The sequence below is a fragment of the Phaenicophaeus curvirostris genome, chromosome 22 (assembly GCF_032191515.1).
Source record: "Phaenicophaeus curvirostris isolate KB17595 chromosome 22, BPBGC_Pcur_1.0, whole genome shotgun sequence".
Classification (NCBI taxonomy): Eukaryota; Metazoa; Chordata; class Aves; order Cuculiformes; family Cuculidae; genus Phaenicophaeus; species Phaenicophaeus curvirostris.
The window spans coordinates 6,220,215-6,237,054 of record NC_091413.1 but is presented as its reverse complement, the minus strand read 5'-3'; the positions used below and the strand labels follow the sequence as shown (position 1 = coordinate 6,237,054).

The window sequence follows — 16,840 nt, the reverse complement described above, 5'->3', positions numbered from 1 at the left end:
TCAACCCCCTCCCTGGGCAGCCTCTGCCAGTGCCCAATGACTCTTTCTATGAAATATTTTTTCCTGAAGCTCCCCTGGTGGAGCTTGAGGCCGTTCCCTCTCATCCTTTCCCTGTCACTTGGGAGAAGAGCCCAGCTCCCTCCTCTCCACAACCTCCTTTCAGGTAGCTGGAGAGAGCAATGAGGTCTCCCCTCAGCCTGACCAAGCCTGACAATATTCCAGAAGCATTTGGCCAACACCCTCAGCCCCACAATGTGAGTGTTGGAGTGTCCTGTGCAGGGACAGGAGTTGGACTCAATGATCCCTGTGCGACCCTTCCAACTTGGGATGTTCTATTATTCCATGAGTGGTGCAGATAATTTGCTGGAGGGAAGTGATGGACCCAGAGGGACCTGGACACCCTTGAGAAGAGGAGAGCTGGGGTTGTTCAGCCTGGAGAAGAGAAGGCGAGGGGGAGACCTTAGAGCAGCTTCCAGTGCTGAAAGGAGGTTCATACGAAAGAGAGAGTGAGAGACTTTAAACCCAGGCCTGCAGAGACAGGGCCAGGGCAGAGATTTGAAACCAAAAGGCAGATCTTTTAGATTGGAGATAAGGAAGAAGTATTTTACAATGGAGTTGAGGAGACACTGGATGAATTTCCCAGAGGAACCAGGGATGCCCCATCATCCAAAGTGGTCTGTGATTCCATGATTCTACATTTAGCCTAGGGTTTTGCAGCCATGCAACCCCAGGAAGGTGTTTTTGAATCATAGAATAGTTTGGGTTGGAAGGGACCTTAAAGATCATTTAGTTCCAAGCCGCCCCCACCATGGGCAGGGACATCCCGCTAGACCAGGCTGCCCTTTTGGGGGGCAAAGGGGTCTTTTTGAGGAGAAAAGGAGTCTTTTTGAGGGGTGAAGGGGTTTTTTTGAGAGGAAAAGGGGTCTTTTTGAGGGGAAAAGGGTCTTTTTGAAGGGAAAAGGGGTCTTTTTGAGGCAAAGGGGTCTTTTTGAGGGGAAAAGGGTCTTTTTGAAGGGAAAAGGGGTCTCTTTGAGGGGAAAGGGGATCTTTTTGAGGGGAAAGGGGATCTTTTTTGAAGGAAAAGGGGTCTTTTTGAGGGAAAGGGGTCTTTTTGAGGCAAAGGGGTCTTTTTGAGGGGAAAAGGGATCTTTTTAAGGGGAAAAGGGTTATTTTTGAGGGGAAAAGGGGTCTTCTTGAGGGGAAAGGGGATCTTTTTGAGGGGAAAAGGGGTCTTCTTGAGGGGAAAGGGGATCTTTTTGAGGGGGAAAGGGGTCTTTTTGAGGGGAAAGGGGATCTTTTTGAAGGAAAAGGGGTCTTTTTGAGGGAAAGAGGGGTCTTTTTGAGGCAAAGGGGTCTTTTTGAGGGGAAAAGGGATCTTTTTAAGGGGAAAAGGGTTATTTTTGAGGGGCAAAGGGGTCTTCTTGAGCGGAAAAGGGATCTTTTTGAGGGGAAAAGGGTTATTTTTGAGGGGCAAAGGGGTCTTCTTGAGCGGAAAAGGGATCTTTTTGAGGGTAAAGGGGTCTTTTTGAGGGGTGAAGGGGTTTTTTTGAGGGGTGAAGGGGTCTTTCTGAGAGGAAAAGGGTATTTTTGAAGGGAAAAAGGGTCTTTTTGAGGGGAAGGGGGTCTTTTTGAGAGAAAGGTGGGTCTTTTTGAGGCAAAGGGGTCTTTTTGAGGGGAAAAGGGATCTTTTTAAGGGGAAAAGGGTTATTTTTGAGGGGAAAAGGGGTCTTCTTGAGGGGAAAGGGGATCTTTCTGAGGGGGAAAGGGGTCTTTTTGAGGGGTGAGCAGGTCCCGTGTGTGCTTCACCTCCTCCATCAGCCCCCCAGCATCCCTGACCCCCATGTGGGAAGGGCCCCACGCTTGCGGGAAAGAGGGAACTGTCCTTGAACAAGAAGGACATTGAGTGCCAGGGCACCCCCGGACAGGGCACGGAATTGTTCCTGTGGGAGCCATTTCCATAACCACGCAGGGAATGCGAGTAAATGAATCCTGCCCGAGCCCAGCACCCCCAACATGGAGAGAGAGGGCGCAGGGCAGCGCTCGTTCCTCACCGACGTGGAATGGGGGTCTTGGGGGGACACTTTCTCCAGGAGGAATGGATGGTCCCACCAGGGATCGCCCACCATCCCTGTGTCCGACCCCGGGTGGCCGCGTTCGTGAGCAGATTGCTGATGAGGTTGGGTTCGTTAACGATTGCCAGGTCCTAGGGCTGCCACTCGCTCAGTGTCACCAAGGCGGTGGCACGTGTGTGTGTCCCCCTACGCCCCGTGGCCCCGTCCTACGGGGGCGACGCTGCCATCAATGGCGCCTCTTGTTGATGCTGGGGTGTTGTCCTTAGCCAGGAGGTGGTGATGGGAGGGCCATGACCCCCTCCCCACTCCTGTGGCCTCTGAAGCCAGAGGGGAGGTCCCAGCCCACAGCAAGGGGCACATGAACCATGGATGGAGTGTGGCCACCCCTCCCCTGGGGACCCCCATCTTCTTCAACTGTCACCTCGTCTGCCCCAAGACCCAAATCTCCCCTCCCTGGTCCCAAAAACAACCCCCCCCCCCAGACACAGCTCCCCACACCCACCCTTGAGCTCCAAACCTCCCCCTCTGGACCTAAATCTCCTTCCAAGCCCCAAATCTTCACCTCCAGACCCAAATCACACCCCCTTCCAGGCCTCCCCACAACCCACCCCAAACCCATATCCCCCCCCAGGACCCGAATGACAAACTCCACTCCAAATCTTCCCCCCTCCCCAGCCCAATTCCCACTCCAAGTCCTCCTCTAGATCCCTAATTTCCCTCCTCAGACCCAAATACTCCCCCAATAACCACATAATCCCAGATCCAGCCTCCTCTCCATCCCAAATCTCCCTGCTCAGCCCAAAATCATAGAATCATAGAATCATAGAATCACCAGGTTGGAAGAGACCCCCCGGGTCATCGAGTCCAACCATTCCTATCAATCACCCCCCTCCTTGGACCCCAGAATTCTTCCCAGTACCCAATTCCCCCCCAAACCCCAAATCACCCCCTCAAACCAAATCTGTGCTCCCCCCAACCTCCTCCAGGACCCCAGCCTCACCCTAAGGCCCCAAATCTCCTGCCTCCTTGACTCAAATCATCCAGTCACACCCACCCAGGCCCCAAATCTCTACCCCCAGACTCAAATCCTCACTCTAGGTCCCCAAATTACACCTCCCCCTGGGCCTCACATCACCCCCAAGATCTCGGTCTCCCCTTTAGGTCCCAAATCTCCCTCCTCAGACCCCACATCTCCCCCAGCTTGGACCCCAGGCTCCCCCCAGGATAACAATCCCCCCTCCCCAAGTTCTCTCCCAAATGTCCACCCCCACCTAAATCTGCCCCAGGACCCCAGGCTCCCCCCACTCCCACCCAAGTCTCCCCTCCATTCCTCATCTCCTCCCCACAAGCCCTCCATCTCCCCCAAGGCCCCAAATCCTCCCCCTTCCAGGATCCTCCTGCATGCCCCCTATGCCCTCCACTTGGGACCCTGACTCCATGTCCTGGGGGCGTGGCCAGGTGAAAGGGGGCGTGGTCAGACGGGATGGGGCGGGGCCAGGCTGGAAGGGGGCGTGGCCAGGCTGGATTGGGGCATGGCTAACCTGGATTGGGGCGGAGCTATATTGAATGATCCATTGTCATTTGGGGATGGGGCATGGCCAGGTTGGCTTGGGGGCGTGGTCACGCTAGATGGGGCGGATCCCAGGCTGGAAGGGGCGTGGCCAGACTGGAAGGGACGTGGCTCTGTTGAATGAGGCGCTGTCACGTGGGGATGGGGGCACGGCCTGGCTGGGTGGGGGCATAGACATGTTGGATAGGGCAAAGCCATGTCGGATGGGGGCGTGGTCAGGCTGGCTGGGGGGCGTGGCCACGCTGGGTTGGGGCGTGGCCTGAAGGATGGGGGCGTGGTTATGTTGAACGGGACAGGGTCAGGCTGGGGGGGGGGTGGCCTGGCTGTGTGGGATTGTGGTGTGGCTGGGGGGGGGCATGGCCTGGCTCGGGGGGGCGTGGTCTGACTGTGTGGGCGTGGTCTGGCTCTGTGGGGGCGTGGCCTGGTTGTGTAGAGGACGTGGCCTGCTCTGTGGGGGCGTGGCCTGATCTGTGGAGGCGTGGCCTGCTCTGTGGGGGCGTGGCCTGGCTAGTGGGGGCGCGGCCTGCTCTTTGGGGGCGTGGCCTGCTCTTTGGGGGCGTAGCCTGCTCTGAGGGGGCGTGGCCTGCCCTGTGGGGGCGTGGCCTGGCTGTGTAGAGGGCGCGGCCTGATCTCTGGGGGCGTGGCCTGTTCTTTGGGGGCGTGGCCTGGCTCTGTGTGGACATGACCTGGCTGTATGGGGGCGTGGCCTGGCCGTATGGGGGCGTGGCCAGCCTATGGGGGCTACGATGAATGGGGGCGTGGCCTGTCTGGTTTGTGGGCGTGGCCTGGACGGGGCGTGGTCATGTTGGCTTGTGGGCGTGGCCAGGCTGGATAAGGGGCGGGGCTTGTCCCTGTCCGGGGCAGCGCGTTCCTTGCGGGGTCGGGGCTGTCGGGTGCGGGGTCCGTGCGGGGTCTGCTCGGTCGGTGCGGGGTCTGCGGGTGATGGGCGCGGTGCGGGAGCTGGCCGGGTACCTGGCGGCGCTGGGCGGGTGGGTGTCGGCGCTGGCGGCCGCCGTGCTGCCCCACTGGAGGCAGAGCTCGTACGCCGGGGACGCCATCATCACGGCCGTGGGGCTGCACCAGGGGCTGTGGATGAGCTGCGCCGCGCAGAGCACCGGGCAGGTCCAGTGCCGTCTCCACGAGTCGCTCCTCAACCTCGACGGTGGGTACGGGGGCAGCTCCGCCCGGGCAGGGGCAGGGGACAGCTGGGTCCGAACCCCCCTGCGGGTCTGAGCCCCTCTGTGGGTCGGACACCCTCCCCTCCTATGGGTCTGAGCCCCTCTGTGGGTCTGACACCCTCCCCTCCTATGGGTCTGAGCCCCTCTGTGGGTCTGACACCTCCCCTTCTATAGGTCTGAGCCCTTCTATAGGTCTGAGCCCTTCTGTGGGTCCGACACCCCCCTCATCCTATGGGTCTGATCCCTTCTGTGGATCTGACACCCTCCCCTCCTATGGGTCTGAGCCCCTCTATGGGTTTGAACCCACCCTATCCTATGAGTCTGAGCCCCTCAGTGGGTCTGACACCTCCCCCTCCTATGGGTCTGAGCCCCTCTGTGGGTCTGAGCCCCTCTGTGGGTCTGACACCCTCCCCTCCTATGGGTCTGAGCCCCTCTGTGGATCTGATACCCTCCCCTCCTATGGGTCTGAGCCCCTCTGTGGGTCTGACACCCCCCCTCCTACGGGTCTGAGCCCCTCTATGGGTTTGAACCCACCCTATCCTATGAGTCTGAGCCCCTCAGTGGGTCTGACACCTCCCCCTCCTATGGGTCTGAGCCCCTCTGTGGGTCTGACACCACCCCCATCCTATGATTCTGAGCCCTTCTGTGGGTCTGAGCCCCTCTGTGGGTCTGACACCCCCCCATCCTATGAGTCTGAGCCCTTCTGTGGGTCTGACACCACCCATCCCATGGCCCTGAGCCCCTTCGCATGTCCCCGTGGGTCTGAGCTCCAGGCTGGGCATCACATTTTGGGGACAGACAGAGCCTCATGGGGGACATGCGGCAGCCCCGGGACTTTGCGTCACCCCTGTGGCATCTATGAACCGTGGCAACCGCCGCGGGCAAGGGGTTTCCCAGCTTGGGAAATCACAGCAAAGAGGAGTGTGACGGGGAAGAAGGGCGAGGAGGGCACTGGGAGCAGCGTCCTGGCTTGTGCTGAGGGTTCCCCACCAGCTGCGTGGGTGACACCGGAGCCCAGCAGCGAGGATGGGGTTAGGGACAGGTTCATCCCCAGCGTGGGTTGAGGTGACCTTGCTTTGAGAGAGACCGGCCGTGGCCAACCGCCCGCACGCCGGTGAGCGGCTTTTCTCCCTCACCTTTGTAGTTCACATCCAGATCACCCGGGCTCTCATGGTTATTTCTCTCCTCCTGGGTTTCTTCGGCATCGTGGTGAGCGTGGTGGGCATGAAATGCACCAAAGTCGGCGAAGACGATCCCGTGACCAAGAGCCGCATCGCTGTTGCTGGTGGTATCTTCTTCATCCTCTCCGGTAAGGCAGCTCCAACCCTTGCACCTCTCACGCAAAAGACCTCAAACACCTTTTGAGTTGTTTGATGGAAGGAGGTGGTGGGCTGGGTGTTGCTGATGCCTGGTGGAACTGCTCGTTTAATCATAGAAGTGGAGGGTGTGTGGTCTAAATGACCTTTAAGGTCCCTTCCAACCCAAACCGTTCCATGATTCTATGTCCAGGTTTGTGCACGTTGACAGCCGTGTCCATGTATGCAGCGAGAGTGACTCACGAGTTCTTCGTAAACAGCAGTGTCCCCAAGAATGCCAGGTAAGAGCCCTGCTTGGGGGATGCTCTTTATCTGAATCCCATAGGACCTTCCCTCTCTGGGACCTGTGTCACCAACAGCTGCTGTTTTAGATCTCCCTGATGCTTCAGTTGGTACCACCCATCAGTTTACGCTGGGACAAAGTGAGAGGGTTCACGAGGAGTCCAGAAACCAACCGTGTCCTGGGCTGCATCCGGGGCCGTGGGACCAGCAGGGCCAGGGAGAGGATTCTGCTCCTCTGCTCTGGTGACACCCCACCTGGATCCCTGTGTCCAGTTCTGGAGTCCTCGGCACAGGGAGGACATGGAGCTGTTGGAGCAAGCCCAGAGGAGGCCATGGAGAAGATCCGAGAGCTGGAGCATCTCCCATACAAGGACAGGCTGAGAGCTGGGGTTGTTCTGGAGAAGAGAAGGCTGCGGGAAGACCTTAGAGCATCTTCCAGTGCTGAAAGGGGCTCCAGGAAAGCTGGGAAAGGGCTCTGGATCAGGGAGTGCAGGGATAGGATGAGGGGGAATGGTTTTGAGCTGAAAGAGGGGAGATTGAGGTGAGATCTTAGGAGAAAGGTTTTGCTGTGAGGGTGGGGAGGCCCTGGACAAGGTTGCTGAGAACAGTGGGGGCTGCTCCATCCGTGGAGGGGTTCAAGGCCAGGTTGGATGGGGCTTGGAGCCCCTGATGCAGTGGGAGGTGTCCCCTGCTCATGGCATGGGGGTTGGAACTGGATGGGCTTTGATGTCCCTTCCAACCCAAACCGTTCCATGATTCTGTGATTCCATGAGTTTCAGAGCAAGGAAGGATTAAACCTAATTGCTGGATCAGCGTGAAGGATGAGGACTGACAGAGCGAAGTAGACTCAACCTCTGCCCCAACATCCCCTTGTTAAGGCTTCAGGCATTCCCTGTCCCTGTCTCGGTTTGCTCTCCCTGACGCTCCCCTCTCTCCCCGCAGGTACGAGTTCGGCTCCGCTCTCTTCATCGGCTGGGGTGCCGCCAGCCTCAGCGTTCTTGGCGGGGCCCTGCTCTGCTGCTCCTGCCCCGCCAAGGAGCGGCGAGCGCAGCCGTACTACCGCCAGTCGCAGCCTTCCACGGCTCGCGAGTACGTCTGACCCCTTCCCCTCCCGCTGCCCAGCGCTCCCTTCCCTCCCAAAACCCATCAAGACCCCAGCGCATCCCATCTCTGGATGCCCCAGACCTTTCTGCTCCTCCTCAGCTTCCAGGTTGCCGTGCTGCCTGCAGCACCAGCCTCTAAAATAAGGGATTTGGGGGGTTGTAGCTCCCGTATCCATCCCTGCCAGGCTGCCCCAAGCCCCGTGGGTCCCCCTCACCGAGGGTGGCCGGGGATGTGGGTGGTTGGACCGTGTCCATCCATCACATGGATGCTGTGGAGCGCCCGGGCGCTGCGCTCCCGCGGGGGCACGATGCCGATGCCGCGGGGGTGGGCGGCACAGAGGCGCTTTGTGCTGTCTTCCTCTGCGTCCCCGCAGCCCTGGCTTGGGGAGCATGCAGGGAACGAAGCTGACGCTTGGTTTTCCCGGGATGAAGCAGCGCCCAGCTCCATCAGAGCCAGCTCAGCCTTGGCTGAGACCATCATTGTGCGAGGCCCTCCCCTCCCTGCTACCCAAACGCAGCGATTTTTAATTTGTGATTTCTTCTCAATTGGAGCCCGATTGCTGGGATCCAGCTGAGCTAAAACCTGCCCGGAGCTCATTTCTCCCCAGGCACAAATATGTGACCTTGTTAGGAAGAAGAAGAAGTGCTGTGGGGCAAATTAAAGCAGGGAAAGAAGGGGCTTGGAGCACTAAGCCATGGTTTGTTTTCACTTTTGATGCCCAGCGTGGCTGTTCCAGGTAGCAGATGGACTGAGCCAAAGGTTTTGATGCCTCCCCGCTGGGTCCACATCCCTCTTCCCATGACAGGATCCCCTGGGGTGGGTGGTGAAGTCTCCAAACGCTGATGTTCTAATTGCCTCCACCTCCTTGTACCTCGCCTGGACCATTACTAACGGTTCTTTGAGCACCAGAGCCCTGATTTACTCTGTAAATCCCCCCAGCCCTGCTGAACCTCTCTCTGTCTGTCCATATTCCATGTCCTGGGACAGGTGTCCTGCAGGGAAAAAGAGCAGGAATGACCCAAACAGCCTGAATATTGATATTTTAGTATTTTCTAATCCCAGTGAGCTGAAGTAGCTGATGTTTAAGCTGAAAGAGGGGAGATTGAGATGAAATCTTAGGGAGAAATGTTTTGCTGTGAGGGTGGCAAGACCCTGGAACAGGTTGCGCAGAGCAGTGGTGGCTTTTGCACCGCTGGAGGGGTTCAAGGCCAGGTTGGATGGGGCTTGGAGCCCCTGATCCAGTGGGAAGTGTCCCTGCCCATGGCAGGGGATGGAACTGGATGGGTTTTAAGGTCCCTTCCACGCTAAATCTATGATTCTATGTTTTTACCTCAGCTTCCCCCTCTTTTAGGAGCGGGTTATCTTGAGTGCTATCATGAAGCACATGCAAGAGAACTGGGTGATCAGGCCCAGTCAACATGGGTTCACAAAAGGCAGGTCTTGCCAAACTAACCTGGTCACCTTCTATGACAAAGTGACTCGGATGCTGGATGAGGGAAAGGCTGTGGATGTATCTTCCTGGACTTCAGTAAAGCCTTTGACACAGTTTCTCCCAGCATTCTGCTTGAGAAACTGTCACCTCTGGCCTGGCCAGGCGCACACTCTCCTGGGTGGAAAACTGGTTGGCTGGAGGGCCCAGAGAGTGGTGGGAAATGGAGTTAACTCCAGCTGGAGGCCAGTGACAAGTGGTGTCCCCAGGGCTCAGGGCTGGGTCCAGCCCTGTTCAATGTCTTCATCAATGACCTGGATGAAGGCACCAAGTGCACCCTGAGTAAGTTTGGAGATGACACTGAGCTGGGTGGAAGTGTCGATCTGCGGGAGGGTCGGGAGGCTCCAAAGGGATCTGAACAGGCCGGATCCATGGGCTGAGACCAACGGGATGAGGTTTAACAAGGCCAAATGCCGGGTCCTGCACTTGGGGCACAACAACCCTGAGCAGCTCCAGACTAGGAGAAGTCTGGCTGGAAAGTGCCTGGAGGAGAAGGACCTGGGGGTGTTGGTGACAGCGACTGACCATGAGCCAGCAGGGGCCCAGGTGGCCAAGAAGGCCAATGGCATCTTGGCTTGTATCAGAAACGGCGTGGCCAGCAGGGCCAGGGAGGTTCTTCTCCCTCTGGACTCGGCCCTGGTGAGACCGCTCCTCGAATCCTGGGGTCAGTTCTGGCCCCTCACCACAAGAAGGATGTTGAGGCTCTGGAGCGAGTCCAGAGAAGAGCAACGAAGCTGGTGAGGGGGCTGGAGAACAAGAGGAGCGTCTGAGAGAGCTGGGGGTGTTTATCCTGGAGAAGAGGAGGCTGAGGGGAGACCTCATTGCTCTCTCCAACTGCCTGAAAGGAGGTTGTGGAGAGGAGGGAGCTGGGCTCTTCTCCCAAGTGACAGGAGACAGGACGAGAGGGAATGGCCTCAAGTTCCACCAGGGAAGGTTCAGGCTGGACATTAGGAAAAAATTTTTCATGGAAAGGGTCCTTGGTCCCTGTCAGAGGCTGCCCAGGGAGGGGGTTGAGTCCCCTTCCCTGGAGGGGTTTAAGGGATGGGTGGGCGAGGTGCTGAGGGACATGGGTTAGTGATTGATGGGAATGGTTGGGCTCGATGATCTGGTGGGTCTCTTCCATCCTGGTTATTCTATGATTCTATTCTATGATTCTATAATTCCCCCACTTTTGCCTCACTTTCCCCCACTTTTGTCTCCGTTTTCCCCTCTTTTACCTCCTTTCCCCCTGTTTTATTCTCTGCTCATGCGCTGCTTTGGGTCGGATCCTGCTGGACGGGCAGCGATGCTGTTTCTCCCTCGGGGCCGGGGGGTGATTTCTCTCTCTCCCGCAGGCTGACAGCCCCTCTTTTCTCTTTTTAAATCGCAGACCCTCTGTCAAAAAGCCTCCTTCACCCCTCAGGGCAGAGCAGCACCTGTAGCCTGGCTTCTCCCATGGGTGCTGGGGCGGCTGCATCCAAGTGATGGGGGTCCCAAAACCCCCTCCTAAATCTCCCGTGTGAGGATTGGAAAGGAACCTCGTGCTTTTTTTAAAAACCCACCCCAAAGGTGTTTTTATATCAAGCCCTGCGTGCTGCAGGGGAAAAAAACCCCATTTTTATTCTTTTCCTATAAAATTGCATTAACTCCCCTCCGGGTGCGCGGTGGGAACGGGGCCGGGTGGGGGTTTTAAATGCTTTTTTTTTGTTTGTTTGTACTAAAAATTGTGACTCAGTGGTATTAAAATATTTCTGATCGTGGTCATCTTGCTGGAATCGCCTCTTTGTTCTCTCTTCTCCCAAGTCCTCACAAGCTGAAGCATCTCCTGCAGCATCGTCAGGGCAGGGGATTCTCTCCATCCTCAACGTTTTCTGCCTCCCTGGCTAAAAAACTCAAGTTTTTTGCTAGGTGTATCTCTCAAGGGAGGGAATTTAGCTTTAAAAAGTGCTGGATTTAAGGCTGAGCTCAAAGAAGAGCCCAGATATCCCCCACAGCATCGCTGCACCCAACATCGCGGGCCTGGTCCCCTCGCAGGGACCCTCAAAGCTGGCGTCTCCCTTATTTTCTATCAACTCAGAGCTAGCTTGTGCCTAATTGAGCACTTTGCTAATTAGAGCTGATTTTTTCTGGTGGCAAGGGGGCAGGACCACTCCTCGTGGGGCCGTGTCTGGTTTTCCTTGGGGGGATGATGCTTCACACCTCAGTTTTCACATGGGTGATGTCTTATCTCAGCATCCTTGTCTGGTCCACGGATACACCGCATCCCACCTCCAGCAACGAGGATTTGGGGCCCTCGGTGGCTCCCGTGACAGCTCCGTGGGTCACCCAAGGGCTCCCAGCCTGGAATCACGTCGAGGGTGGGGAGCAGGGTGGGGAAAAATAATAGCTGAGCTGCGTTAACGTGTTTGGGGAGTACAAAAGCCCCCACTGTCCTCCAGACAATCCCTCGTGTGTTCCGCACAGGGCAAAGCGTGATAAAATATGGGAACGTGGACATGGGACGGTTGGAACGGGGCCGGAGGAGGCCACGGAGATGATCGAAGAGCTGGAGCGTCTCCCAAATGAGGATGGACTGAGAGTTGGGGTTGTTCAGCCTGGAGAAGAAAAGGCTGTGGGGAGATCTTAGAGCAGCTTCCAGGGCTGAAAGGGGCTCCAGGAAAGCTGGGAAGGGGCTCTGGATCAGGGAGTGCAGGGAGAGGATGAGAAGGAAGGGTTTTGAGCTGCAAGAGGGGAGATTGAGATGAGATCTTAGGAGAAATGTTTTGCTGTGAGGGTTTATAGCACCAAGAAGTTCCCTTGGCTGGGTGCCTGCAGCCGCTCCACATGCAAAGCAGCGTTTCTCACGCCCCTGAGCTATGACTGGTTTTGTTCTATGGTGTTTTTTATCCATTTTTATCCATTTTAGTTCATTTTTACTTTCTGCCCTGCCCCAAGGGCATCCGCAGAGCCCTCCCGGCCTCCGCGAGATCTTCCAGGCAATGAAAACAACTTAATTTCTTTATTTTCCCTTCCAGCCACCGCAGATTTATCCTGCACAGTATGTGCTAAACCACGAAGGTTTGGGTCTCCTTGCAGCATCATTTATTAAAAGAAATGAGTTTTAACTTCCTTGAGGGTCACAAGGTTTGATTTTCACTGGCTGGTAGATCTAACCCCCTGCCCACACCTTCTCACCCCTCCAAAGGTTTTCAGGTGGGAATGGACAAAGCAGGTTAATTATTTTATATATATTTGTATACATATGTATATAAAAAAGAAACTGATTGTTTCAATGAGCAGAAAATCAAAAGAAACCTCTCGTAGAGGTGCTGCCAGGGCACGTAGCTGCAGTTTTGCATCACCTGGGGTCATACCAGGATTTTACCAGTATCATGGATGTCCAAGTACCATGATTTTTCATTGGGAACTGAAGGAATCCAACCCCTCCTGGATGGTTTCACCCAAGCGTTGGCCCTGCCGAAGGGTTTTATATTTCTTCTTGCATTTCAGCTTTTTTGCTTCGGCCACCTGCACTCCTCCGGCTCTCCTGCACCAGTTGTGGGGTCCCAGCATCTCTCAGGCCACTTGCAATAGGCAGTAATTAAAAGGTCTAATTGAAAATTGTGGGATATTTGCCCGGGACACAGCGTCCCCCACCCAGGGAGCATTCCCAGCGGGTTCCCGCAGGTTTCCCCACATGATGTGTTTTGAGGAGGTTCCATTCCAACCTCTGACCACTTTCACGGCAGGGATGCCCATCATGCCAGGGAATGCAAACCCCATCTGACGTGCCCTGGAAAAACCTTAAATAGCCCAGCGCAAGCTCCGTCTGGCGCTGCATTGCCTCAACTCCCGCAGGTGGGTCAGGATTAAACCCCATCGGCACCTGAAAGCCTTCAAGACCCACAACCCCAGCCCCAGCCATCGTTGACGAAGAGCTTGGCCATCGTTCTGCTCCAGTGATGAGCTGAAGTGAAGGTACCGCTGCCCCTGAGCCCCTTGTCTTTCCCTTCCCTTCCCTTCCCCTTCTCCTTCCCTTCCCTTCCCTTCCCTTCCCTTTCCCTTCCCTTCCCTTCCCTTCCCTTCCCTTCCTTCCCTTCCCTTCCCTTCCCTTCCCTTCCCTTCCCTTCCCTTCCCTTCCCTTCCCTTCCCTTCCCTTCCCTTCCCTTCCCTTCCCTTCCCTTCCTTCCCTTCCCTTCCCTTCCCTTCCCTTCCCTTCCCTTCCCTTCCTTCCCTTCCCTTCCCTTCCCTTCCCTTCCCTTCCCTTCCCTTCCTTCCCTTCCCTTCCCCTTCCCTTCCCTTCCCTTCCCTTCCCTTCCTTCCCTTCCCTTCCCTTCCCTTCCCTTCCCTTCCCTTCCTTCCCTTCCCTTCCCTTCCCTTCCCCTTCCCTTCCCTTCCCTTCCTTCCCTTCCCTCAATTTTCTTCAAAAACCCCAAAACCAAACCATAAAAAGCAGGTGACCTTCCCAGGGAATCACGTGGACGTGGGGATGGAGGCATCAAGAGAAACTTGAGGATATCAGGAGGCACATGCAGAGATCACAGGGTTTGGCATCAGGAGTCATTTGACCACGATTTCCAGCAGCTCTTGATTCCCAAAGGGCCAGTTGGAAACTTCCGAAGAGAAACCACCTGGGGAGCAGCCCGGTGTGGGCGTCTCCACTGCAAAATTTGTCTCTCCTGATGTCCCAGTCATGCAAACCTGGTGTCCCGAGCTTGGATAAGGGTATCAGAGCATTTTGGAGGCACTGAGGACCCTGAGATGGGTCCAGAGGACACCTTGTCCTTGGTGGATCAGGTACCTTGGAGGTGGCCAGAGCAGAAGCAGATATTTCTCTGCGCTTGCAGGTGACCTCATGAGTGCAGCCTTGCAAACGACAGCGTTTGGTCTTGCTCTTCTCTCGACCCTCTTCCTGGTCCTCGCCACGTGCACCGACTGCTGGATGGTGAACGCTGACGACAGCTTGGAGGTGAGCGGAGCAACCACCTTCAAGTTTATCTGGGAACCTTGATATCTATGGGCTCCCACCATGTCTCCACGGGCTTGGAAAGGGGTCGTGGAAGGACAAATCCACCCCTTTCTGCATGAGTTGGAGGAGAAGAGAAGCAGGGACATGCTGGAGGAGGAGAAAGAGAGCAAGGCATGGGAAGGGGGTCACCGGGATGTGTCTAGCCGGAGTGGTGGGAGCCTGGAACGTCTCTGGGGAGCTTCTTGATGCTTTTTTGCTCCAGGTGAGTCACAAATGCCGAGGCCTTTGGAGGGAGTGTGTCACCAACATGCAGGACGGGGTCAGGACCTGTGACCAGTACGACTCTATCTTGGCCGACCATCCAGGTGAGGTGGCGTGGCCCGGAGACACCTGTTAAGCTCACAGCTAAGAGTTTCCTGTCCTCCCTTTTCAAGAAGATGATCCTTGCTGCAACGGGCTGGGAGGAAAGGTCCAGGGTTCTCCTGATCTCCTGCCCCACCTGCACAGTTTGGGTCAGGAGGTCTTAGCCAAGGGGGTCACCAAGCAGGAGAGAGGCTGTGAAGTTCTGTCACCCCTCAACAAAGGTGCCCTGCACCCAGAGCCCAGGTGCAGCTCCTGTAAGGTCGCTAGAAGGTGTCCTGCAGCCTTCTCTTCTCCAGCCTGAACAACCCCAACTCTCCAGTCTTTGATCATCTCCGTGGCCTCCTCGGGACTTGCTCCAATAGCTCCATGTCCTACCTGGGCTGAGTACTCCAAAACGGGACACAGGGCTCCAGGTTTGGTCTCACCAGAGCGGAGCAGAGGGGCAGAATCCCCTCCCTGTCCCTGCTGGTCCCGCTGCTCTGGATGCAGCCCAGACACGGTTGGTTTCTGGGCTGTGAGCACACGTTGCCGGCTCATGTTGAGCTTCTCCTCCCCCAGCACGCCAAGTCCTTCTCCTCAGGGCTGTTCCCAACCATCCGACTGCTCCTCAGTCTCCTTTCTGCTGTTTTTCCTCCCCTGCCCAGTGAAGATCGTGGTGACACGGACCCTGCTGATCGCAGCCGACCTCCTGGCCGGCCTGGCTCTGACCACACTGCTCCTCGGGCTTGACTGCATCAAGTTCCTCAAGGAAGATCCTTGTGTCAAGCTGAAGATGTGTTACGGGGCAGGCATCATCCTCGGCATCAGCAGTGAGTGGTCTGGAGAGGTTGGGAAAGACGGATCTGGTGTCCCACAGGGAGCAGGGGGGATGCTGAGAGCTTAGACACCCCAATATGGGTCTTGGGGTGTGTGTGGGAGGGGTTTCTACGGTTCATTCCTTAACCATCCCTGTTTTCCTTAGGCATCCTGGGCCTCGTGGGCTCCGTGTGGTACGCGGTGGACGTCTACGTGGAGAGGGCCATGTTGGTGTCACACAACATATTCCTGGGGGTCCACTACGACTTCGGGTGGTCGTGCTGGCTGGGGATGGCCGGCTCCACGGGCTGCCTGGCAGCATCCATCCTGCTCACCTGCTGCCTCCACACCCGCACAGGTCGGTCTGCCCCGTCCCCTCCTCGTGGGGCGAAGGAGAAACACGGAGGGTGGGGGCACAGGGTCCAAGGGGAAGATCTTTGCAGCTTTGATGGGGAGGATGGGGCGCGCCGGGCAGGACTGAGCTGGCTGAGGGCGCCGTGAGCCCCTTACAGGCATGGAAGGGTGAAGAAATGCTCCTCGGGGATCTCGAGGTCCTGGTGAAGGTGAATTGACCTCTACCCAAAGCTGGAGCTGTGTCCGACCAGGCAAATCATAGAATCATAGAATAACCAGGTTGGAAGAGACCCACCGGAACATCGAGTCCAACCATCCCAATCAAACACTAAACAAAGAGTTGGGGTTGTTCAGCCTGGAGAAGAGAAGGCTCCGAGATCTTATAGTGACCTTCCAGTAGCTGAAGGGGCTACAAGAAAGCTGAGAGGGACTGTTCACAAACGCTTGTGGTGATAGGATGAGGGGCAATGGGGATAAACTGGAGAGGGGCAGATTTAGACTTGATATAATTTCTTCACAATGAGGCCCTGGAACAGTTTGCCCAGGGAAGTTGTGGCTTCTCCACCCCTGGAGGGGTTCAAGGCCAGGTTGGATGGGGCTTGGGTCACCCTGATCCAGTGGGAGGTGTCCCTGCCCGTAGCAGGGGGGTTGGAATTAGACTTCAACCCATTCCATGATTTCTCCATCCCCCAGCAGCCCCCAGCAGCCGCCGGCACCCCCCGAGCTGTCCCCAGCCCCACAAGATGTATGCGATGAAATCCCTCGTGTGACGAGCAGCAGCACCTCTGCCCAAAACCCCTCCACCAGCAAAGCTCCAGCACCCGGACTGGGAGGACTGGGACATCTCCACAAGGGCGCGACTGCAGGGACGGCGCGAGGCTGCTGCCAAAGCCAACAGCAGGGGAGGGATTTCATTCCCCACTTCCAGCCAGGTTTCATGAAAATAAACACCAGAAAAGCGTTTTTTGAGAAAAAAAGCTTCCCCTGGGGAAGCTGTTGAGACAGCGAGGGCAGAGGAGCTGCTCTGCTATCACTCGGCTGCTCTGGAGGGGTTGGGTGGAAGCGTCTCCTGCACAGAACAACACTGACTCCACGCGGCCCCCAACCTGCAGGGAATCAAACCCGCCCCCAGAAATCCAGCAGCACCAGCTTCGCGTTGAACAACCGGAGCACGAACGTCACTGAGGGTGATGTTGGAGGGAGGGTGTAGCCATCCACGTCAGGCATAAGGTCAGTTGGTGGCTGGAGCCCATACGAAAAGGGAATTCTGTTTTCCAAGTGGATTCTCACCCATCAGCACTTACAGATCATTGCAAACCACACAAAGCAGCCACTGACTGTTTGGTTGTTGTCCTTATTCCCCTGTTCCCCATCCGAGTGCAGGGGAGCT

General features: G+C 56.6%; 2 protein-coding genes across 2 annotated transcripts; both read left to right on the top strand.

The window, feature by feature from the left end:
• Positions 1–4,584: 4,584 nt before the first annotated feature.
• Positions 4,585–10,721, top strand: CLDN19 (claudin 19). Its single transcript, XM_069875006.1, has 5 exons — positions 4,585–4,804; positions 5,965–6,129; positions 6,330–6,417; positions 7,361–7,507; positions 10,381–10,721. Exons 1-5 carry the CDS (start codon positions 4,585–4,587, stop codon positions 10,430–10,432), a joined length of 672 nt encoding a protein of 223 aa, XP_069731107.1. The 3' UTR covers positions 10,433–10,721.
• Positions 10,722–13,802: 3,081 nt separating this feature from the next.
• On the top strand, positions 13,803–16,241 carry LOC138730127 (claudin-16-like). Its single transcript, XM_069874991.1, has 5 exons — positions 13,803–13,938; positions 14,201–14,303; positions 14,946–15,110; positions 15,263–15,454; positions 16,147–16,241. Exons 1-5 carry the CDS (start codon positions 13,825–13,827, stop codon positions 16,218–16,220), a joined length of 648 nt encoding a protein of 215 aa, XP_069731092.1. The 5' UTR covers positions 13,803–13,824; the 3' UTR covers positions 16,221–16,241.
• The last annotated feature ends 599 nt before the right edge of the window (positions 16,242–16,840 follow it).